The following is a 23,583-nucleotide window of genomic DNA, read 5'->3' on the forward strand; positions in this document are numbered from 1 at the left end:
ACTAATAATGCATTGAAATATGTATGAACTATTTAAATATCACCAGCAAATAAATCTTGTCATCATACATTATAATCTACAAGCATTTGATTCTTTATTTTACCATTTATATTTTGCCTTTAAATCTTCAATGATAATTTACAAATTTATCTGCATAGTTGACTTTTTGTCTTTTTTTTGACATGCAAATATGTATGTTTATATGATATTTATATAATTACAATAAGATTTTACTGATACTAAACGCTTCTATATGCAAATTACCTGGTCTTTTGTATACACCATAAATTTCTACTTCACAAAGATGTAGTATTTCTGGAATCAAGTCGTTGATTCGAACCATGATTATCTGCGCATCAGTATTGTTTGGAAAGTAGAATGTCTCTATTGGTCCCAAAATACCGGCATTGTAATAAACGGGAACAAGATTACTATCAGAATAACCAGCGAGGATTTCAATATTATGTGCTCGATCACCTAGAATAATAAAATATACATTTTGATGGAGAAATATTTAATGTTACAATATTGTCTTCATCAAGATCTAAATAAATATCATTATGGACTAATGTTAGTTTGTTTGTCTGCCTCGGTTATTACGTTGATTTCATTTCTTTTGCCACATCTTGGCTGTAGGTTCGCCTAACCGGCTTTCCTGGTGAACTAACCAGTAAATCTATTGGAGGAGACAACTGACTTATTGATAAGATTTAATTTCAGAAATCAATACCCAATTTTCACTGACACATTTCGTTTCGCCTGCGGATTGAACCAATGAGATTTGGATTTCCGATTCAATGCTATCCTATTGAGCTAAGCGGGTGGGTATTGGGGAATAGTTAATACAACAAACACAACTCATGTCCTGTATTACATTTAAATAAAGCTTTAAAATGATATATTTATATATACTGAGGTAAATGTAATATGAACTTGTTTACCGCAACAATCAAGTCTGTTGTGAAGTACAATGCTTTCAAGGTCATATACGGCACCCAGGTCGACCTTCCAATATGGTCTTATGTCTTTCTCAGTATGAAAGCATGTATTATCGCTACCAGGAATAATATGTCCATGAGAGTTGCCATCGTTACCCTTCTCACTGGCATAGATCGGATTATTTTGGAACAAACTAGACATCTCTGTTGTTTTGTTCAAAGCAACATTTTCGGAACCTTTAAAAAATTAGAGTATGTTAAAATACGACAGGTTTTAGTTAGTATTTTTCTTGCTTATTGGTTACTTACTAATGTCTATGTTAGTTTTAATTCACACCAACACTGTAATCGTCTAAATACAACTTTTCCAGCATTTATAGTAATGGAAGATCTTAAATGACCTTTATCTATGATTTAAAGACCAGGAACTGAAGTGGAAGTTAAATTGTAAAATTTAAAGATCAAATTTCGTAATAAACAACCATAGGGACATTTAAAGAGGAAAAGATAGCATTTTAATACAACAGAAGAAATTTCATCAGAACTTATATAATCAAACAAGATATTTAGGTATAATTTGTAAGTATTTCATGTCAATAAATAAATTGTCCTAGAATATTAAAAGTAATCCACTGTCAAAGTGTGATAGTCAGACATACATCTGAACGTTGCAAGCATGTTAGAATTAAAGACAAAATGCAGACCCGAATTAGCTTGTATAAATTTCCTTTCTTAATAGTAAGTAAAGTGGAATTTAGAAAAAAACATGAAACGTGATAGTTGTTATAAGAAAAGCTTATACATTTGTCATAGAATATGATGTTACCTTTTTTAGAATATGTACCATATATTTCAACTTCACAAAGATGTAAGTATTCTGGCAAAGTGTCATTGATTTGTATCTTTATAAATTGTGCATGTTGTCCTGGAGGAAGCAGTATCTCTTTTAATGGCCCTAGAGAACCGGCATGGTAATATATGGGGCTTGTGTCTTCATGTGTTGGACCAGCAAGTATTACTAGGTCATGTGCTCGTTCAGCTACAAACAAACGGCAAACATTATTATATACTGAATATAAGAAAGCAATATTGGACAAAGTTTCCGATGTAAATGTTCAGATTGCGGAATCGTAAGTTTTTTTAATTTAAGTGAAATGAGTAGGAGTGCAACGATTAAAATTCGAAGGGTGCATGTTTGGATTACGCTGAAATGAACGTTAGAATTTCAAATAACTTACAGCAGCAGTCTAATCTATTGTGTAGAACTATACGGTGTATATCATACAAATCTCCGAGATCTATCATCCAATACGGTTGTAACTGTTGATTGGTATGGAAACACGAGTTTTCGCTTCCAGAAGATACTTGTCCATTTGGATTTCCATCATTACCTTTATTACCGGCGTAGTTATTATTATTTTGATACAAGGAAGACAACTCCGTTCTTTTACCAAGCGCGATATTTTCAGCATCTTGAAATACAAAACCAATATAAATTATTACACCGCATACTAGGAAAACGTTTAGAAAGAATTACATATTAAGCATCAATCTTAACGGGATTGTTTGCAGTTCATAAACAAGGACAACAAATTTAATTACTTTTATAATAAGAATTTTGATGAGAACAACAAATCTTGTAAAAATGTGCCAAATTTACTAACAGCTCTGATGATAATTAGCCTCTGAACGCTTTTCATTTTTTATTAGTTTGCACAAATGTAAATAGCGAATGATCTGAAATTTTACACACAAGTTATTGGTACAGACCTACGGTGGTAAACAAATCTCGAAAAAAATAAATTAAGTCCCTTTATGCAAAAAAAAAACAAAAAAAATCATAAAACTTAGTAGAGTCCCTTTCATCATGCATGTTTTTTTGTTTTGTTTATTTGTTTTTTTGTTTGTTCTTTCAATATTTACACCATTTTCTTTCAGTTATAAAATATTTTCATAAAACAAAGGGCTATTTTTAAAGAGGACACGGATTTTATGAAACGTGTCGAAAAAAGACTTAAATATCTGATATACGCTTTTATTTGATATTATGAGGTAAATATACATTGTCGTGAATAATACTGAATAAATGGGTACACAGCTGTCAGACATATATTTGGCGAGGAGCAAGCCGAGTACAACTCTTCTAGTACAATAAGCATTTGATATGAATTATTTGGATTCTGAAAATGAAAAAAGATGGGACACAGGTGCAATATATCTGTGAAAATAAATTACCTTCTCTATTGTACGATCCATACAACTCAACTTCACACAGATGGAAAAATGAGGGGTTCACTCCTTTCTTCTGAATCTTTATATAACGAGCGCTAGGCTTTGGCTTAAATCTCAATAAAGCAGTTGATGACACTGGGCCAATAATTACATCCTGTATTGTCATGTCATGTAATGTTAATCCAGTCGATACTTCAAGATTATTGGCACGGTCCTCTGTAACCATAGCAACAGTGAATTAGACTGACACATTATTAATTATTAAAACATTGAAATAAACCCAAACTATGTATGGTACTTTTACATTAAAACAGTTTTATGGATTTATAAAACTTGGAATGTGTGCAGAGGATACGTATGCATAACTTCACTGGCTTGTCACAGTGGCATATTTACAAACGTATGCATACTTCATACGTTAAGTTGTTTATAAATAGTAAAATAAGCGACCTATATGATAATAGTATCAAAATATTGACGGAGTAAGCCTTAGTTTTTATATAGACGCAGTATTTATGTGGTCACTTGACCTTGATCTTACGACTTCAAAATCATTAGAACCATATACTGGTATTTGACGTTCCCTTCAAAGTTTAACAATCCTAAGATTATTTCTTGTCTAAAGTACTTTATTGGAGAAAGATTTTACAGTCAGTTTCAATGGGACCTAGATCTTGTACTCGATGTACTTAAAATCGATGGGAGTCACTTTCTGGGCATAGACAATGTCCTTAAAAAGTTTTACCAACTTAGGCGTATTCCTTCTCAAGTGATGAGAGACAAAGAGCTTTCACACAATGTCACTGTCACTTTGATCTTGACCTACTGACCTCAAAACCAGTAGAGGTAATTTACTGACAACGGACAATGAACAAACGTTCCTACTAAGTTACATTAACAGCGTTTTACAACGTAATAAACCGAATTCGTGAAGATTATTTATCATTGTCTTTACATATTGCATTAATATAAAGAAACAGAATATGTGAAGATTATTTAACAGTGTTTTCACAAATTAACACAATGTGTGAAGAAGGCTATTTATCAGTATCGTTACAAATTGTGTAAGTTAACGTTAGAGATATTACCACAGCAATCCTGTCTGTTGAAAATAACAAGCGTGTCTAAATCATAAATGGCCCCCAGATCAATAATAAAATATGGATCTTTGTCATAAGCTGTGTGGAAGCAGGAGTCGAAGAACATATTTTGGTTTCGATTTCCATCGACACCTTTATCAGCAGTCCACGATGGATGATACACGCTAGACATGTCTGCAGATTTATTTGCCGCAACGTTTTCATATCCTGTTGCAATGGAAATATTTAAATTAACATGAATGTCAACAGTTTAAAATGATGTTTGTACACTTTAAATAAACAATATGTTTGCAAAATTTACTACATTATATTGTATATATATTTCTTCACTCATTGCCATTATCCCTAGGGTCGTTATCTCTGCAGTTGTGTGTTACTATGCGTTTGTAAGTGCTTATCTTACAAAAAAACGGACTCATCCACTTTTTCAAATGTTTTAATGTATACATTTTTATCGTGCATTATAAAAGTTGTTTTCGATTAAAAGTAGAGATTTTACATGATAAGCAATCGCATTTCTTGATACTACATTTAAATTGCTAAGTCACATATAAATGTTATTGCAGCACTGAAAATAAGCCTGACTGTATAATGACTGATTCACGCATTTTATTTGATTTACAGTATGAATTTAAAAGGCTACAGAATTTTTTTCTAGTAAAAAAATATATTTCTTAAGTATTACAAATACGTACGCAAACCGAGCAAGAAAATGAGGAGAAGCTCTAATTGGTCTTTGAGCCATGTCCTTTCACCAGGAGAGGCAATCCGTCCTCTATAGTTGTATAATGAACCATTCTGCATACCATATAACATATTTTGAACATCTTGTATATTATAGTTAGGCAGAACGGCATCTACTAGACGTTTTGTGAGATATCCTCTATCTAAATATTGATCACCAGGACTTGCTTCAAGCCCTTGATAATTGTATCTCTTGTTATTGTCCATACCGTCTAAAATAGCACTAATTTCATCTACAGTATAGTTCCTTCTAGTTGGTTCAGGTGGTGCTGAAACAAACTCATCATAATTATATAAGTTACCAATTTTCATGACTTATGAAATAAAAAACAAACTGAGATAATTAATGAGTGACTATTTCATTTGAATCATACATAAAATTTAACTTATTATAATACAATTATAGCCCGTCAGTTGTTAAAGAAAACAACATATTTTGCTTTAAACTATCTGAACATCAACATAATCAGACAAAGAGAAACACTAAACATGGGTTTGTAAAAGTCACTGGAGTAGGTGGATTAAGAGAAAATGTACATCTGTACAATTTTGTGAATCATTTGAAGTGAACTTTAAGGTTGGCGGACGTTGTTTGGTTAATTTCTAGCGAAACTCTGTTAAAAAAGCCTGTTTGTGACAACTTTTCCGATCAAAGCAGTTTATCAACTATCAGTTAACAACAACATAAACAAAAACACACTCAAACTCACAAGATCCAAGTAAATCTTTTGCCATTTGCTTTAGTTGTGCCTTTGTGAGTGTTGGTTCTCCAGCAGTTGCGTTTCTTCCTTGAATATTGTAGGCCACACCTTGGCCTATCCCCGTCAACATCCTATTTATATCATCAAGTGTAAATGTATACTGTGTCGTACCACCTGGAATTCCGGCTGAAATGTATTATGCACATTGATGTCTTTCAGATAATTTGGGTTTAACGTCACATTGTATCACATGGCAGCAAGACGATGGTAATATGCTATACTTTTTAAATTGATTTAGGTTGTTAAAAGTAATTTTGTATAACCTAAAAGTAATTTTGTATCAATTGACTATGTGTCAATGTATGCAATGTATATGCTATGTCAATTTTTCGAATAAGGGTTTCATGATGCACTTCTAAGTAGATATCATAAAAATAAATGTTGCGGCGTGGCTGGGTAGTTAACCGTGTTAGTTAAAGCCCTGTCTAGACCATGTTGTTGTTTCCTTAGTAAGAATTTTTCGGCATTGTTAAATACAGGTTGGTTCCAGCATATGATTCGTTAGTGTTTTAGCCTACTACTCATTGAATAAATATTTTATTATCAATATTATTTTGAAAAATGCAATTAATCCAAGAACTTCAGCTTGTTACATGTATTTGTTTATACTTTCAAAATCAAACTCATTTATGTTACGAATATCTTGAAAGTATAGTAAAAAGAAAATATAGACAAATCTATTTGATGATCAAATTTTATTTGATAAATGACATTATGAAGTTTCAATTACCTGTGTTATCCAAAGTTTGAAGGTATCTATTAAGATCATCCAAAGTCAACCTCGGTTCATTTCCAAATGCTTCCTTTCCATCCAGGTTGTAGTAAAGACCCCTTTTCAGACCTTCTATCATATCCAGTATTTGCTGCCGGGTGAAACGCGACCTTTGAGGATCTGCTAAAAACAATTAATTTGGTATTGTGTACAAACTTTATCAATAATATCAAAAGAGTCACGAAAGCTTTATATTGTTACATTTTACAAAGTTAATTTCTCAAATTTAATGAAAGAACGGAAAATACAAATTTGACTTCCTCTTTTTAACAATTTTATAAATTGCATCAGAAATATTACAGAAACTATGGCAGATATATCTATTCTAGAATTTCAATTAAGGAAAAAGAATATAATGCAGAACAAAAGAATTTCAGTAAGGTTAGTTTTTTAGATAAGTTTTAGTTTTTTAAGATTTTGAAGGCTTGTATTAAGATCTTCCAATGCCAGTCTTGGTTTATTGCCGAAAACTAGTTTCCTGTTTTGATTATAAGTAATATCGGAGACTAGGGGTGAACGCGTCGGACAGTTAATCCAAGGACCGCAGATGGGTCCGTATAAATGCTTTCCTAATTCGAAAATTATATTCGTCCTTTATTTTTCAGAAAATATACCGGAAAAAAATTATCAAATCATTTCTTCTAAAATAATTACTTTCTGTAACACGCCAAGTTTCATGAAATCGATTAAATTAAATCAGAACAGTTACTTGTATAATCTAGATTTTGAAGGTATCTATTAAGATCGCCCAAAGTCATTTTCGGCTAGCTCAGGTGAGCTAAAAAGCAAAAGCTCCTATTGTTAAAATAAATGAAAAGTAATTTAATTGATAATAATATTTGTAAATGAGCTATGGTTTTACTTGTTCTACCAATTTCTTGAAGATATCTATTAAGATCGTCCAAAGTCATTCTTGGTTCATTGCCGACAACTAGTTTTCCGTCTTGGTTATAATATCGACCTCTGTTCGTATCATCAATCATTCTGTTGATTTGTTCTCTTGTAAATTTTGGTCTTTGTATACCTGCTGAAACAAGATAGTGGGTATTGAGTTTGTTATTGAAAAGTTATTCGAATAAAAAAATAAAGAACATTTTTGCGTTATTTATAATCTGTAGGAGAGAGAAGATTTATAACTAAGAATTACTGTTGATCTTAAAACAATTAATTGTAACTGTTTCCGTTACATTCATCTTCTAGATTTCCTTCTTTGTTATAAATCAGCCTCTGTGCGTATCATCAATCATTTTACTAGTTTGTTCTCTTGTAAATATTACCTGTAGAAACATAATAGCTATTGACGAAATAATTAAAATTGCATAAAAATAATCGAACTGAAGGCGAACTTGATAAAACCTCTTACACGAACACTTTAAATTTAAATAAACTGTTCACCTTTGCAACAAACATTATGCCTTTCAGTCATTTAACTGCAGAAATCACCAGAATAAAAAAAACAACTAAAGCTTTAATTGTTAAAATAAATGAAAAGTAAGTTTTTTACTTGTTCTACCAATATCTTGAAGATATCTATTAAGATCGTCTAATGTCATTCTTGGTTCATTGCCGACAGCTAGTTTTCCGTCTAGGTTATAATATCGACCTCTGTTCGTATCTTCGATCATTCTATTGATTTGTTCTCTAGTAAATTTCGGTCTTTGTATACCTGCTGTAACAAGATTGTGTAACATTAGGTGTAGCATAAATAAATAGTTTGGAGTTGAATGAGGAATACAAAACATTTTAAACGTTTAAGGTTATTTTTAAATTATGTGTGAGAGAAGATGCAGAACAACTGTTCATCTTTTAACCATCAATGTTACTGTTTCCGTTATATTGATCATCTAAAAGCAGGAATGTTATAAGAGTGATAAAGAAGAAAGTGAACATGTTTTCATATATCTTATGAAACAATTTCTGAGCAAAATATTTAAACGCGGTTCACACGTTATATAAAATTTAAGCCGTAAAAGTCTTGTATAATCAAGAGTTTGCATTTATTATTAAGATCGTCAAAAGTCTCTTAGTTCATTGCCAACTGCAAGATTTCTGACTTTCTTATAAAATTGACCTCTAGTCATATCAACAATCATTCTGTTAATTTTTATCTTGTAAATTTTGATGTCGGAATATAACTTGTAGAAGCTAAATATTTATTGGAGAAATCTGAACTGACAAGCCGGACATTTTTAAATCTCTTACATTTAAACATATTTTTATATCTTTTTCTCAAACGTTATATTTATCAGTCCGTCAGTTGCAAAAGTCAAACGGAGAAATACAGAAAACAACTACTTGATAGAATAAATGAAATGTAATCAAATTGGTAATCATATTTGATAATGAGCTATTCTATTTACTTGTTCTATCAATAGTTTGAAGATATCTTTTAAGATCGTCCAAAGTCATTCTTGGTTCATTGCCGACAACTAGTTTTCCGTCTTGGTTATAATATCGACCTCTGTTCGTATCTTCAATCATTCTATTGATTTGTTCTCTAGTAAATTTTGGTCTTTGTACATCTGCTGTAACAAGATAATGGATATTGTCTTAGTAAGAGAAAATTATTAAATATTTCGGATTTGAATTATGAATACAAATCATTTTAAGTTTTTATATTTTTAAACTGTAGGAGACATATGTTTTCGAAAAACTTTTCTTAGGTAGTGAAAAATTATTTAATATTTTGGAATTAAATTGAGAATAAAAAACATGTTAAGCGTTATGTTTAAACTGTAGGAGACATAGGTTTTAGAAAAACCTTTTAAGCTTTTAATCGTATATGTGACTATTTTCGTTATATGAAAGTAAGATATCTAAGGGAAGAAACATAAAAGTGAACATGTTTTGAAATATCTTTAAATGTATGTCCATCCTTATGCATTACCTTAGCTTTGAAGAGTATTCAAATAGGCTAGAACTACTGTTAAATACATTGAAATATAGGTCCGGGTTTTAAGCCCCAAAAGGGTAATTTTTTCCCCTTCTTTTATTATTACTTATGTATCTCTCACATCCCTTTTCGGGGAAAAAATTAATTTTAATGATTTAATTAATATAGATATTTATTGGCAAAATAATGGTAAATCAAATAACAAATATAGTACCTGATATTGTCAAAGTGCAGCAAAATCAAAACTATACAGTAGAAGTATTTGATATTTACAAGATCAACCAATAAACTTTTGATAAAAATTTAGGGAAACTTTGAAAACAGACTCTCATTTAAGTAAATGTTTTGGATATTTTGATAAGGCTCTCTAAGTAGCAAATTGATCAGACACGTTTTAAAAATGGGTGGGTAGAGTAACATTTTTATACTTATTTCATAATTCTTGAGTAGAAACAATAATTTTTTGCTTAAGTGGATTGTTAGCTGAATGTTAAATCTTATTTCTTGGGAAAATATTTTTCAAAAGGATGATATTGTAGATTATTTAAAGGTTACTTATTTCTGAAAAAAGGACCCTTCTAACATCCAAGATTAAATTTAGTAAAGTTGCCATGACTCAATTTCCGATAGGTAAAGTTTGTTTAAATTTTGCATACAGATGTCCTTTAAGGTATATATCTGACCTATGTTTCCGTATAGTGCCCGTTAGGATGGTCCATACCATAAAATAATTTCTAAACAAAACAGTAAACGTGCTTTTACACGTAACATACAAAAATTAGCCGTAAATGTACTTCTAAAATCAAGGTTTTGTATGTATCTATTCAGATCGTAATAAAATCATTCTTGGTAAATTGCCAACTGCAAGATTTACTGCTTTGTTATAATATCGACCTCTTCTCGTATCATCAAAAAATCTATTAATTTGTTTTCTTGTGAATTTTGATCTAAGAATATCACCTGTAGAAATATTATATCTTCGGCGAAATAATTAAAATTGCATAAAAAATAATCTAACTTAAGGCAGACATGATAAAATCACTTCAACGAACACTGTAAATTTAAATAAAGTGTTAACATTTGTAACAAACTTTATGCCTTTCAGCCCTTTAACTGCAGAAAATCACCAGAATAAATTAAAAAAACCTTAAGCTTCAATTGTTAAAATAAATAAAAAGTAATCTAATTGGTAATAATATTTGTTACTTAATTGGTAATAATATTTGTTAAAAAGCTAAGTGTTTTACTTGTTCTACCAATATCTTGAAGATATCTATTAAGATCGTCCAAAGTCATTCTTGGTTCATTGCCGACAGCTAGTTTTCCGTCTTGGTTATAATATCGACCTCTATTCGTATCTTGAATCATTCTATTGATTTGTTCTCTAGTAAATTTCGGTCTTTGTATACCTGCTGTAACAAGATGGTATAACATTAGGTGTAGCATTTATAAATAGTTTTGAGTTGAATGATGAATACAAAACATTATAAACTTTAAAGGTCATTTTTGAATTATGTGTGACAGAAGTTACAGAACCACTGATGATATTTTCACCATCAATGTTACTGTTTCTGTTATATTCATCATGTAAATGCAGGAATGTTATAAGAGTGATAATGAAAAAAGTGAACATGTTTTGAAACATCTTATGAAACAATTTCTGAGCAAAATATTTAAACGCGCTTTACACGTTATATAAAATTTAAGCCGTAAAAGTCTTGTATAGTCAAGAGTTTGCAAGTATCTATTAAGATCGTCCAAAGTCTCTTGGTTCATTGCCATTCGCAAGATTTCTGACTTTCTTATAAAATTTACCTCTTTTCATATCAACAATCATTCTGTTAATTTTTATCTTGTAAATTTTGATGTCAGAATATAACTTGTAGAAGCTAAATATCTATTTGAGAAATCTGAACTGACATGGCGGACATTTTTAAATCTCTTACATTTAAACATATTTTTATATCTTTTTCTCAAACGTTATATTTATCACTCCGTCAGTTGCAAAGGTCAAACGTAGAAATACACGACCATGTTTCTTCATACGACACCAGTACTGGTTGGTTCCAGGAAACAGACTCGAAAGTGATTAATATAAGTTGCAAGAACTTATTTCGCACTCGAGCTTAAATAAATATGTTTAAACCAACAGAAAACAACTACTTGATAGAATAAATGAAATGTAATCAAATTAGTAATCATATTTGTTAATGAGCTATTCTATTTACTTGTTCTATCAATAGTTTGAAGATATCTATTAAGATCGTCCAAAGTCATTCTTGGTTCATTGCCGACAGCTAGTTTACCGTCTTGGTTATAATATCGACCTCTGTTCGTATCATCAATCATTCTGTTGATTTGTTCTCTAGTAAATTTTGGTCTTTGTATACCTGCTGTAACAAGATAGTGGGTATTGCGTTAGTAATTGAAAAGTTATTAAGCATTTTGAAATCAAATATAAAAATAAAGAAAATTATTAGCCATATTTTATAATCTGTAGGAGAGAGAAGATTTAGAACTAAGAATTACTGTTGATCTTTTAACAATTAATTGTGAGTGTTTCCGTTACATGCAGAAACGTTATCCGAGGGATAAAGGAAAAAAGTAAAAATGTTTTGAAATATTTTATACACCAATTTTAACAAAAATATGTTAACACAGTTTTAAACGTAATAAAAACATCAAGCCGTAAAAGTGCTTGTATAATTTAGATTTTACAGATATCTATTAAGATCACCCCAAAGTCATAATTTGTTCATCGCCAACTGCAGGATTTCCTTCTCTCTTATAAAATAGATCTCTTTTTGAATCAACAACCATTCTTTTAATTTGTTCTCTTGTAAATTTTGATCTCGGAATATTACTTGTAGAAGCTAAATATCTATTGGAGACATCTTTAATATTGTATAAAAGGTCAGTTAAACTGTATTAAACAGAAGGCGGACATGATCTCTTACATTTGAACATAATTATTTTTTATCTTTTTCACAAATGTTATATTTATCAGTTAATAACAAAAAATCATCGGATAAATACAGAAAACAACTAATTGTTGAAATTAATGAAATGTTATCAATTGGTAATCATATTTGATAATGAGCTAATCTATTTTACTTGTTCTATCAATAGTTTGAAGATATCTATTAAGATCGTCCAAAGTCATTCTTGGTTCATTGCCGACAGCTAGTTTACCGTCTTGGTTATAATATCGACCTCTGTTCGTATCATCAATCATTCTATTGATTTGTTCTCTTGTAAATTTTGGTCTTTGTATACCTGCTGTAACAAGATAGTGGGTATTGCGTTAGTAATTGAAAAGTTATTAAGCATTTTGAAATCGAATATAAAAATAAAGAATATTATTAGCCATATTTATAATCTGTAGGAGAGAGAAGATTTAGAACTAATAATTACTGTTGATCTTTTAACAATTAATTGTGTCTGTTTCCGTTACATGCAGAAACCTTATCTGAGGGATAAAGGAGAAACGTAAAAATGTTTCGAAATATTTATACACCAATTTTAACAAAAATATGTTAACGCAGTTTTAATAAAAACATCAAGCCGTAAAAGTGCTTGTATAATTTAGATTTTACAGATATCTATTAAGATCACCCCAAAGTCATTATTTGTTCATCGCCAACTGCAGGATTTCCTACTCTTTTATAAAATTAGATCTCTTTATGAATCAACAACCATTCTTTTAATTTGTTCTCTTGTAAATTTTGATCTCGGAATATTACTTGTAGAAGCTAAATATCTATTGGAGACATCTTTAATATTGTATAAAAGGTCAGTTAAACTGTATTAAACAGAAGGCGGACATGATCTCTTATATTTGAACATAATTATTTTTTTTCCTTTTCACAAATGTTATATTTATTCAGTTAATAACAAAAAAATCATCGGATAAATACAGAAAACAACTAATTGTTGAAAATAATGAAATGTTATCTAATTGGTAATCATATTTGATAATGAGCTAATCTATTTTACTTGTTCTATCAATAGTTTGAAGATATCTATTAAGATCGTCCAAAGTCATTCTTGGTTCATTGCCGACAGCTAGTTTACCGTCTTGGTTATAATATCGACCTCTGTTCGTATCATTCAATCATTCTATTGATTTGTTCTCTTGTAAATTTTGGTCTTTGTATACCTGCTGTAACAAGATAGTGGGTATTGCGTTAGTAATTGAAAAGTTATTAAGCATTTTGAAATCGAATATAAAAATAAAGAATATTATTAGCCATATTTATAATCTGTAGGAGAGAGAAGATTTAGAACTAATAATTACTGTTGATCTTTTAACAATTAATTGTGTCTGTTTCCGTTACATGCAGAAACCTTATCTGAGGGATAAAGGAGAAACGTAAAAATGTTTCGAAATATTTATACACCAATTTTAACAAAAATATGTTAACGCAGTTTTAATAAAAACATCAAGCCGTAAAAGTGCTTGTATAATTTAGATTTTACAGATATCTATTAAGATCACCCCAAAGTCATTATTTGTTCATCGCCAACTGCAGGATTTCCTACTCTTTTATAAAATTAGATCTCTTTATGAATCAACAACCATTCTTTTAATTTGTTCTCTTGTAAATTTTGATCTCGGAATATTACTTGTAGAAGCTAAATATCTATTGGAGACATCTTTAATATTGTATAAAAGGTCAGATAAACTGTATTAAACAGAAGGCGGACATGATCTCTTATATTTGAACATAATTATTTTTTATCCTTTTCACAAATGTTATATTTATCAGTTAATAACAAAAAATCATCGGATAAATACAGAAAACAACTAATTGTTGAAAATAATGAAATGTTATCTAATTGGTAATCATATTTGATAATGAGCTAATCTATTTTACTTGTTCTATCAATAGTTTGAAGATATCTATTAAGATCGTCCAAAGTCATTCTTGGTTCATTGCCGACAACTAGTTTACCGTCTTGGTTATAATATCGACCTCTGTTCGTATCATCAATCATTCTGTTGATTTGTTCTCTTGTAAATTTTGGTCTTTGTATACCTGCTGTAACAAGATAGTGGATATTTTCTTAGGTAGTGAATTTTTTAAAAAATATTTTGGAATTTAATTAAGAATAAAAAAACATGCTAAGCGTTATCTTTAAACTGTAGGAGACAGAAGTTTTAGAAAAACCTTTTAAGCTTTTAATCGTATATGTGACTATTTTCGTTATATGCAAGTAAGATATCGAAGGGATAAAACATAAAAGTGAACATGTTTTGAAATATCTTTAAATGTATGACCATCCTAATGCATTACCTTAGCTTTGAATAGTATTCAAATAGGCTAGAACTATTGTTAAATTCATTGAAATATAGGTCCGGGGTCTTAAGCCCCAAAAGGGTCATTTTCCATTTCTTTTATTATTACTTATGTATCTTTCACATCCCTTTCGGGGAAAAAAATAATTTTAATGATTTAATTAATATAGATATTCATTGGCAAAATAATGGTAAATCAAATAACAAATTTAGTACCTGATATTGTCATAGTGCAGCAAAATCAAAACTATACAGTCGAAGTATTTAATATTTACAAGATCAACAAATAATCTTTTGATAAAAATTTAGGGGAACTTTAAAAACAGTCTCTCATTTAAGTAAATGTTTTTGGATATTTTGATAAGGCTCTCTAAGTATGAAATTGATCAGACACGTTATAAAAATGGGTGGGTAGGGTAACATTTTTATACTTATTTCATAAATCTTGAGTAGAAACAATAATTTTTTGCTTAAGTGGATTGTTAGCTGAATGTTAAATCTTATTTCTTGGGAAAATATTTTTCATAAGGATGATATTGTAGATTATTTAAAGGTTACTTATTTCTGAAAAAAGGGCCCTTCTAACATCCAAGATTAAATTTAGTAAAGTTGCCATGACTCAATTTCCGATAGGTAAAGTTTGTTTAAATTTTGCATACAGCTGTCCGTTAAGGTATATATCTGACCTATGTTTCCGTATAGTGGCCGTAAGGATGGTCTATATCACAAAACAATTTCTAAACAAAACATTAAACGTGCTTTTACACGTAATATAAAAAATAGCCGTAAATGTACTTCTAAAATCAAGATTTTGCATGTATCTATTCAGATCGTAATAAAATCATTCTTGGTAAATTGCCAACTGCAAGATTTACTGCTTTGTTATAATATCGACCTCTTCTCGTATCATCAAAAAATCTATTAATTTGTTTTCTTGTAAATTTTGATCTAAGAAGATCACCTGTAGAAATATTATATCTTCGGCGAAATAATTAAAATTGCATAAAAAATAATCTAACTTAAGGTAGACATGATAAAATCACTTCAACGAACACTGTAAATTTAAATAAAGTGTTAACATTTGTCCTTTCAGTCCTTTAACTGCAGAAAATCACCAGAATTAAAAAAAAAAATTAAGCATCAATTGTTAAAAAAAAAAAGTAATCTAATTGGTAATAATATTTGTTAATAAGTTAAGTGTTTTACTTGTTCTACCAATATCTTGAAGATATCTATTAAGATCGTCCAATGTCATTCTTGGTTCATTGCCGACAGCTAGTTTTCCGTCTAGGTTATAATATCGACCTCTGTTCGTATCTTGAATCATTCTATTGATTTGTTCTCTAGTAAATTTCGGTCTTTGTATACCTGCTGTAACAAGATGGTATAACATTAGGTGTAGCATAAATAAATAGTTTGGAGTTGAATGAGGAATACAAAACATTTTAAAAGTTCAAGGTTATTTATAAATTATGTGTGAGAGAAGATGCAGAACAACTGTTCATCTTTTAACCAACAATGTTACTGTTTCCGTTATATTCATCATCTAAAAGCAGGAATGTTATAAGAGTGATAAAGAAGAAAGTGAACATGTTTTGATATATCTCATGAAACAATTTCTGAGCAAAATATTTAAACGCAGTTCGCACGTAACATAAAATTTTAGCCGTAATCAAGAGTTTGCATTTATTATAAAGATCGTCCAAAGTCTCTTGGTTCATTGCCAGCTGCAAGATTTCTGACTTTCTTATAAAATTGACCTCTTTTCATATCAACAATCATTCTGTTAATTTTTATCTTGTAAATTTTGATGTCAGGATATAACTTGTAGAAGCTAAATATCTATTGGAGAAATCTGAACTGACAAGGCGGACATTTTTAAATCTCTTACATTTAAACATATTTTTATATCTTTTTCTCAAACGCTATATTTATCAGTCCGTCAGTTGCAAAAGTCAAACGGAGAAATACAGAAAACAACTACTTGATAGAATAAATGAAATGTAATCAAATTAGTAATCATATTTGTTAATGAGCTATTCTATTTACTTGTTCTATCAATAGTTTGAAGATATCTATTAAGATCGTCCAAAGTCATTCTTGGTTCACTGCCGACAGCTAGTTTTCCGTCTTGGTTATAATATCGACCTCTGTTCGTATCTTCAATCATTCTGTTGATTTGTTCTCTAGTAAATTTTGGTCTTTGTATATCTGCTGTAACAAGATATTGTTATAGTATTGGATATTGTCTTAGTAAGTGAAAAACTGATAAATATTTTAGAATTGAATTAAGAATACATAATATTTTAAGCGTTATTTATAAATTGTAGAAGTTTTGAAATACCATTGAGCTTTAAACCATAAATGTGTTAGTTTTCGTTATTTTCATCATATAGATGCAGGAAAGATATCTTAGGGAAATAGGAAAGAAAGTGAAAATGGTTTGAAAAATATTTTACAAAAAAAAACGCAGTTTTACACGTAATATATCAATTTAGTCGTAAACGTGATTGTAAAATTATGATTTTGCAGGTTTCTATTCAGATCGTAATAAAATCATTTTTGGTTAATTGTCAACTACAAAATTTACTTCTGTGTTATAAAAATCGACCTCTATTCGAATCATCACAAATTCTATTAATTTGTTCTCTTGTCAATTTTGATCACGGAATATCAACTGTAGAAACATAATAGCTATTGGCGAAATCTTTAAAATTGCATAAAAACAAACGGACAAGGCGGACATGATCAAATCTCTAATACGAACACTGTATATTTAAATGAATTGATTATTTTTGTCAAAAAATTTATGCTTTTCAGTCCTTTAACTGCCGAAAATCACTTGACTAATACAAAAAATAAAGCTTTAATTGTTTAAATAAATAAAAAGTGATCTAATTGGAATAAAATTGTAAATGAGCTATGTTTCTACTTGATCTACCAATTTCTTGAAAATATCTATTAAGATCGTCCAAAGTCATTCTTGGTTCATTGCCGACAACTAGTTTTCCTTCTTGGTTATAATATCGACCTCTGTTCGTATCTTCAATCATTCTATTGATTTGTTCTCTGGTAAATTTTGGTCTTTGTATACCTGCCGTAACGAGATAGTGGATATTGTCTTTGTAAGTGAAACATTATTAAATATTTCGAACGTTAAAAGTTATTCTTATTTCATATAAAACAGAAGGTTTACAACCACTGCTGATCACTATACTACAAATGTGTCTATTTTACGTTATATTTTTCATCTATTGCACGGATGTTATCTGACGGATAAAGAAAAAAGTGAACATATTTTTGAAATATTTGATGAAAATTTCTTAGCAAAATACGTAATCGCGGTTTTACAGGTAATATAAGTTTGGCCTTAAAAGTGCTCGTAAAATAAAGCCTTTGCAGGTATCTATTAAGATCGTACATATTCTCTTTCTTCATTGCCATTTGCATGACTTTCTACTTTCTTATCAACTCGACCTCATTTCAGAATCATATTTATAAAAGCTTTAATTTTAACTTGTTCTATCAATCGTTTGAAGATATCTATTAAGATCATCCAATGTCATTCTTGGTTCATTGCCGACAACTAGTTTTCCCTCTTGGTTATAATATCGACCTCTGTTCGTATCTTCAATCATTCTATTGATTTGTTCTCTTGTAAATTTTGGTCTTTGTATACCTGCTGTAACAAGTTAGTGGATATTGTCTTAGTAAGTGAAAAAGTATTAGATATTTCGGCATTGAATTAAGAATACAAATCATTTTAAGCGTTATTTTTAAACTGTAGGAGACAGAAGTTTTGGAAATAATTTTGATCTTTGAACTATAAATGTGGTTTTTCTCATTATATTTATTATGTTAATGCAGGAAAATTATGTGAGAGATAATGTAAAAAGTGAACATGTTTTAATATAATCGAAGAAAAAAATTCTAAGCAAAATATGTAAACGTAGTTTTACATGTAACATAAAGTAAGTCGTAATCAAGAGTTTGCAGATATCTTTTAAAATCGTCCGAAGTCTCTATGTTCATTGCAAAACTGCCTGATTTCCTTCTTTCTTATGAAATCAACCTCTTTTCATAATCATATTTGTAAATGAGCTAATCTATTTACTTGTTCTATCAATTGTTTGAAGATATCTATTTAGATCGTCCAAAGTCATTCTTGGTTCATTGCCGACAACTAGTTTTCCTTCTTGGTTATAATATCGACCTCTGTTCGTATCTTCAATCATTCTATTGATTTGTTCTCTTGTAAATTTTGGTCTTTGTATACCTGCTGTAAGATAACGGATATTGTCTTAGAATGTGAAACATTATTAAATATTTCAGAATTGAATTATGAATAAAAATCATTTAAAGTGTTATTTTTAAACTGTAGGAGACATATGTTTTCGAAATACTTTTGATCTTTTAACTATAAATGTGATTGTTTTCGTTATATTTATCATGTTAATGCAGGAAAATTATCTGAGAGATAATGAAAAAGAGAACAAGTTTCGAAATATTTGATGAACAAATTTACAAGCAATATAAGTAAACTCAATTTAACATGTAATATAAAGTTAACAGTAAAAATGCTTGTGTAATCAAAAGTTTGCAGCTATCTTTTAAGATCTCCAAATTCTCTTTGTTCATTGCCAAACTGCAAGATTTCATTCTTTCTTATGAAATCGATCTCTTTTCATAATCATATTTGTAAATGAGTTAATCTATTTACTTGTTCTGTCAATACTTTGAAGATATCTATAAAGATCGTCCAATGTCATTCTTGGTTCATTGCCGACAGCTAGTTTTCCGTCTTGGTTATAATATCGACCTCTGTTCGTATCTTCAATCATTCTGTTGAGTTGTTCTCTTGTAAATTTTGGTCTTTGTATACCTGCTGTAACAAGATAGTGGATATTGTCTTAGTAAGTAAAAAAATATAAAATATTTCGGAATTGAATTAAGAATATAAATCATTTTAGCGTTATTTTTAAACTGTAGGAGACAGAAGTTTTAGACTCACTGATGATCTTTTAACAATATAAATTACTGTTTTCGTTATATTGATCATCTAATGCAGGAAAATTATCTGACAGATAATGAAAAAAATGAACATGTTTTGAAATATCTAAAGGAAAAAATTCTAAGCAATGTATGTAAACGCAGGTTTACATGTAATATAAATTAAGCCGTAAAGGTGCTTGTATAATCAAGAGATTGCAAGCATATCTTAAGATCGTTCGAAGTCTCTTTTTTCATTGCCAAACTGCCTGATTTCCTCCTTTCTTATGAAATCGAGCTCTTTTCATAATCATATTTGTAAATGAGCTAATCTATTTACTTGTTCTATCAATTGTTTGAAGATATCTATTAAGATCGTCCAAAGTCATTCTTGGTTCATTGCCGACAGCTAGTTTTCCGTCTTGGTTATAATATCGACCTCTGTTCGTATCTTCAATCATTCTATTGATTTGTTCTCTTGTAAATTTTGGTCTTTGTATACCTGCTGTAACAATTTAGTGGATATTGTCTTAGTAAGTGAAACATTATTAAATATTTCGGAATTGAATTAAGAATACAAATCAGTTTGACCGTTATTTTTAAACTGTAGGAGACAGAAGTTTTGGAAATACTTTTGATCTTTTAACTATAAATGTGGTTGTTTTCATTATATTTATTATGTTAATGCAGAAAAATTATCTGAGAGATAATGTAAAATAGTGAACATACATTAATATAATTGAAGAAAATACTAAGCAAAATATGTAAACGCAGTTTTACATTAACATAAAGTAAGCCGTAATCAAGAGTTTGCAGATATCTTTTAAGATCGTCCAAAGTCACTTGTTCATTGCCAAACTACCTGATTCCCTTCTTTCTTATGAAATCAAACTCCTTCATAATCATATTCATAATGAGCTAATCTATTTACTTGTTCTATCAATTGTTTGAAGATATCTATTAAGATCATCCAAAGTCATTCTAGGTTCATTGCCGACAACTAGTTTTCCGTCTTGATTATAATATCGACCTCTGTTCGTATCTTCAATCATTCTATTGATTTGTTCTCTTGTAAATTTTGGTCTTTGTACACCTGCTGTAACAATTTAGTGGATATTGTCTTAGTAAGAGAAAATTATTAAATATTTCAGAATTGAATTATGAATAAAAATCATTTTAAGTTTTTATATTTTTAAACTGTAGGAGACATATGTTTTCGAAATACTTTTGATCTTTTAACTATAAATGTGATTGTTTTCGTTATATTTATCATGTTAATGCAGGAAAATTATCTGTGAGATAATGAAAAAGTGAACATGTTTTGAAATATTTGATGAACAAGTTTAAAAGCAATATATGTAAACGCAATTTAACATATAATATAAAGTTAACCGTAGACGTGCTTGTATAATCAAAAATTTGCAGCTATCTTTTAAGATCGTACATATTCTCTTTGTTCATTGCCAAACTGCAAGATTTCATTCTTTCTTATGAAATCGAGCTCTTTTTATAATCATATTTGTAAATGAGCTAATCTATTTACTTGTTCTATCAATTGTTTGAAGATATCTATTAAGATCATCCAAAGTCATTCTTGGTTCATTGCCGACAGCTAGTTTTCCGTCTTGGTTATAATATCGACCTCTGTTCGTATCATCAATCATTCTGTTGATTTGTTCTCTAGTAAATTTCGGTTTTTGTATACCTGCTGTAAAAAGATAGTGAATATTGTCTTAGTAAGTGAAATATTATTATATATTTCTGAATTGAATTCAGAATACAAATCATTTCAAGCGTTATATTGTAGGAGACAGAAGTTTCGGAAATACTTTTGATTTTTTAGCTATAAATGTGGTTATTTTCAATATATTTATTATGTTAATGCAGGAAAATTATCTGAGGGATAATGTAAAAAGTGAACATGTCTTGATATAATTGAAGGAAATACTAAGCAAAATATGTAAACGCAGTTTTACAAGAAACATAAAAGTAAGCCGTAATCAAGAGTTTGCAGATATCTTTTCAGTTCGTCCAAAGTCTCTTTGTTCATTGCCAAACTGCCTGATTTCCTCCTTTCTTATGAAATCAACCTCTTTTCATAATCATATTTGTAAATAAGCTCATTTATTTACTTGTTCTATCAATTGTTTGAAGATATCTATTAAGATCGTCCAATGTCATTCTTGGTTCATTGCCGACAACTAGTTTTCCTTCTTGGTTATAATATCGACCTCTATTCATATCTTCGATCATTCTATTGATTTGTTCTCTAGTAAATTTTGGTCTTTGTATACCTGCTGTAACAAGATAGTGAATATTGACCAAGTTAGAGAAGAATATATAAAAGTATTGGACAAGAATTTATGTTATGGACAGATTTAAGCGTCAATATCTTATTTAGACAGAAATGTGAGTAATAGTTATTCCCTTTTCTATAACTTTTACTATTTCCGTGATGAATATCATTTCAATTCAGAAAATCTATCTAGGGGATAAAACAAATAGAGAATTATGAAAATTTTAAAACAAATTAAGGTTGTATTTTAACGTAAAAGTACTTGTATATTCCAGAGTTTGCAGGTATCTATTAAGATCGTCCAAAGTCATTCTCGGTTCATTGCCAACTGCAAGATTTCCTTCTTTGTTATAAAATCGACCTCTTCTCGTATCATCAATCATTCTATTAATTTGCTCTCTTGTAAATTTTGATCTCGGAATATCACCTGGAGAAACAAACAAAATATTTATTGGCGAAATCTTAAGGATTCTATATAAAAATCAGCAAATGTTTATAAAACAGAATGTCTTACAATTACACTAGCTTTTATATCTGCCATAAACTTTATTAGTTTGTTAATTGCAGAAAATCACCGGATAATAAAAAAGTCAACTTATTGGTAAAAAATAGATAAAAAGTAATCAAATTGGTATTATTATTTGTAAATAAGCTCATTTATTTACTAGTTCTATCAATTGTTTGAAGATATCTATTAAGATCATCCAATGTCATTCTTGGTTCATTGCCGACAACTAGTTTTCCTTCTTGGTTATAATATCGACCTCTGTTCGTATCTTCAATCATTTTATTGATTTGTTCTCTGGTAAATTTTGGTCTTTGTATACCTGCTGTTACAAAATAGTGGATATTGTCTTAGTAAGTGAAAAACTATTAAGTATTTCGGAATTGAATTATGAATACAAATCATTTTAAGCGTTATTTTTAAACTGTAGGAGACAGAAGTTTTAGAATTACTGTTGATCTTTCAGACATAAATGTAACTGTTTTCGTTATATAGATCATCTTATTGCAGGAAAATTATCTGAGAGATAATGAAAAAGTGAACATTTTTGAAATATCTTATGAAAAAAATTCTAAGCAATATATGTAAACGCAGTTTTATATGTGATATAAAGTAAGCCGTAAAAGTGCTTGTATAATCAAAAGTTTCAGCTATCTTTTAAGATCGTCCAAATTCTCTATGTACATTGCCAAACTGCAAGATTTCATGCTATCTTATGAAATCGATCTCTTTTCACAATCATATTTGAAAATGAGCTTATCTATTTACTTGTTCTATCAATTGTTTGAAGATATCTATTAAGATCGTCCAAAGTCATTCTTGGTTCATTGCCGACAACTAGTTTTCCGTCTTGGTTATAATATCGACCTCTGTTCGTATCTTCGATCATTCGATTGATTTGTTCTCTAGTAAATTTTGGTCTTTGAATACCTGCTGAAATAAGACAGTGAATATATACCAAGTAAGAGAATAATATATAAAAGTATTATTGGACAAGAATTAATGTTATGAACAGATAGAAGCGTCAATATTTAATTTAGACAGAAATGTGAGA

General features: G+C 29.6%; 2 protein-coding genes across 47 annotated transcripts in view; both read right to left on the reverse strand.

Annotated features, from left to right (window-relative positions):
• Nucleotides 1-13,500, reverse strand: part of LOC132734721 (uncharacterized) — a 28,768-nt gene extending 15,268 nt beyond the window's left edge. Inside the window, exons 1-16 of one of the 11 annotated variants that reach the window (XM_060721555.1) lie at nt 13,437-13,500; nt 12,555-12,719; nt 11,669-11,830; nt 10,688-10,852; nt 8,908-9,072; nt 8,052-8,216; nt 7,410-7,574; nt 6,506-6,670; nt 5,725-5,901; nt 4,966-5,283; nt 4,259-4,477; nt 3,174-3,386; nt 2,177-2,410; nt 1,765-1,977; nt 942-1,175; nt 265-477 (exon numbers count right to left, since the gene is read on the reverse strand). In XM_060721555.1, coding sequence (XP_060577538.1) covers nt 265-477; nt 942-1,175; nt 1,765-1,977; nt 2,177-2,410; nt 3,174-3,386; nt 4,259-4,477; nt 4,966-5,283; nt 5,725-5,901; nt 6,506-6,670; nt 7,410-7,574; nt 8,052-8,216; nt 8,908-9,072; nt 10,688-10,852; nt 11,669-11,830; nt 12,555-12,719; nt 13,437-13,485 — 3,022 coding nt within the window. In that variant the 5' untranslated portion in view covers nt 13,486-13,500. Of the gene's footprint in view, nt 1-264; nt 478-941; nt 1,176-1,764; nt 1,978-2,176; nt 2,411-3,173; nt 3,387-4,258; nt 4,478-4,965; nt 5,284-5,724; nt 5,902-6,505; nt 6,671-7,409; nt 7,575-8,051; nt 8,217-8,907; nt 9,073-10,687; nt 10,853-11,668; nt 11,834-12,554; nt 12,720-13,436 lie in introns of all 11 variants that reach the window. The other 10 variants (XM_060721557.1, XM_060721554.1, XM_060721558.1 and 7 more) reach the window with 10 other exon arrangements.
• LOC132734719 (uncharacterized) overlaps nt 13,443-23,583 on the reverse strand; it is a 50,465-nt gene continuing 40,324 nt past the window's right edge. For 20 of the 36 annotated variants that reach the window (XM_060721551.1, XM_060721547.1, XM_060721527.1 and 17 more), the window contains 14 exons: nt 23,298-23,462; nt 22,690-22,854; nt 22,287-22,451; nt 21,861-22,025; nt 21,272-21,436; nt 20,660-20,824; nt 20,069-20,233; nt 18,854-19,018; nt 18,257-18,421; nt 17,681-17,833; nt 16,789-16,953; nt 15,946-16,110; nt 14,318-14,482; nt 13,443-13,602 (listed from right to left, as the gene is read on the reverse strand). In XM_060721551.1, the coding sequence (XP_060577534.1) occupies nt 13,547-13,602; nt 14,318-14,482; nt 15,946-16,110; nt 16,789-16,953; nt 17,681-17,833; nt 18,257-18,421; nt 18,854-19,018; nt 20,069-20,233; nt 20,660-20,824; nt 21,272-21,436; nt 21,861-22,025; nt 22,287-22,451; nt 22,690-22,854; nt 23,298-23,462 (2,189 nt within the window). In that variant the 3' untranslated portion in view covers nt 13,443-13,546. The remainder of the gene's footprint in view (nt 13,603-14,317; nt 14,483-15,945; nt 16,111-16,788; nt 16,954-17,680; nt 17,834-18,256; nt 18,422-18,853; nt 19,019-20,068; nt 20,234-20,659; nt 20,825-21,271; nt 21,437-21,860; nt 22,026-22,286; nt 22,452-22,689; nt 22,855-23,297; nt 23,463-23,583) is intronic. The other 16 variants (XM_060721516.1, XM_060721523.1, XM_060721518.1 and 13 more) reach the window with 16 other exon arrangements.

Source organism: Ruditapes philippinarum, unplaced genomic scaffold (genome assembly GCF_026571515.1).
Source record: "Ruditapes philippinarum isolate M1 unplaced genomic scaffold, ASM2657151v2 ctg465_1_1_1_1, whole genome shotgun sequence".
Lineage (NCBI taxonomy): Eukaryota > Metazoa > Mollusca > Bivalvia > Venerida > Veneridae > Ruditapes > Ruditapes philippinarum.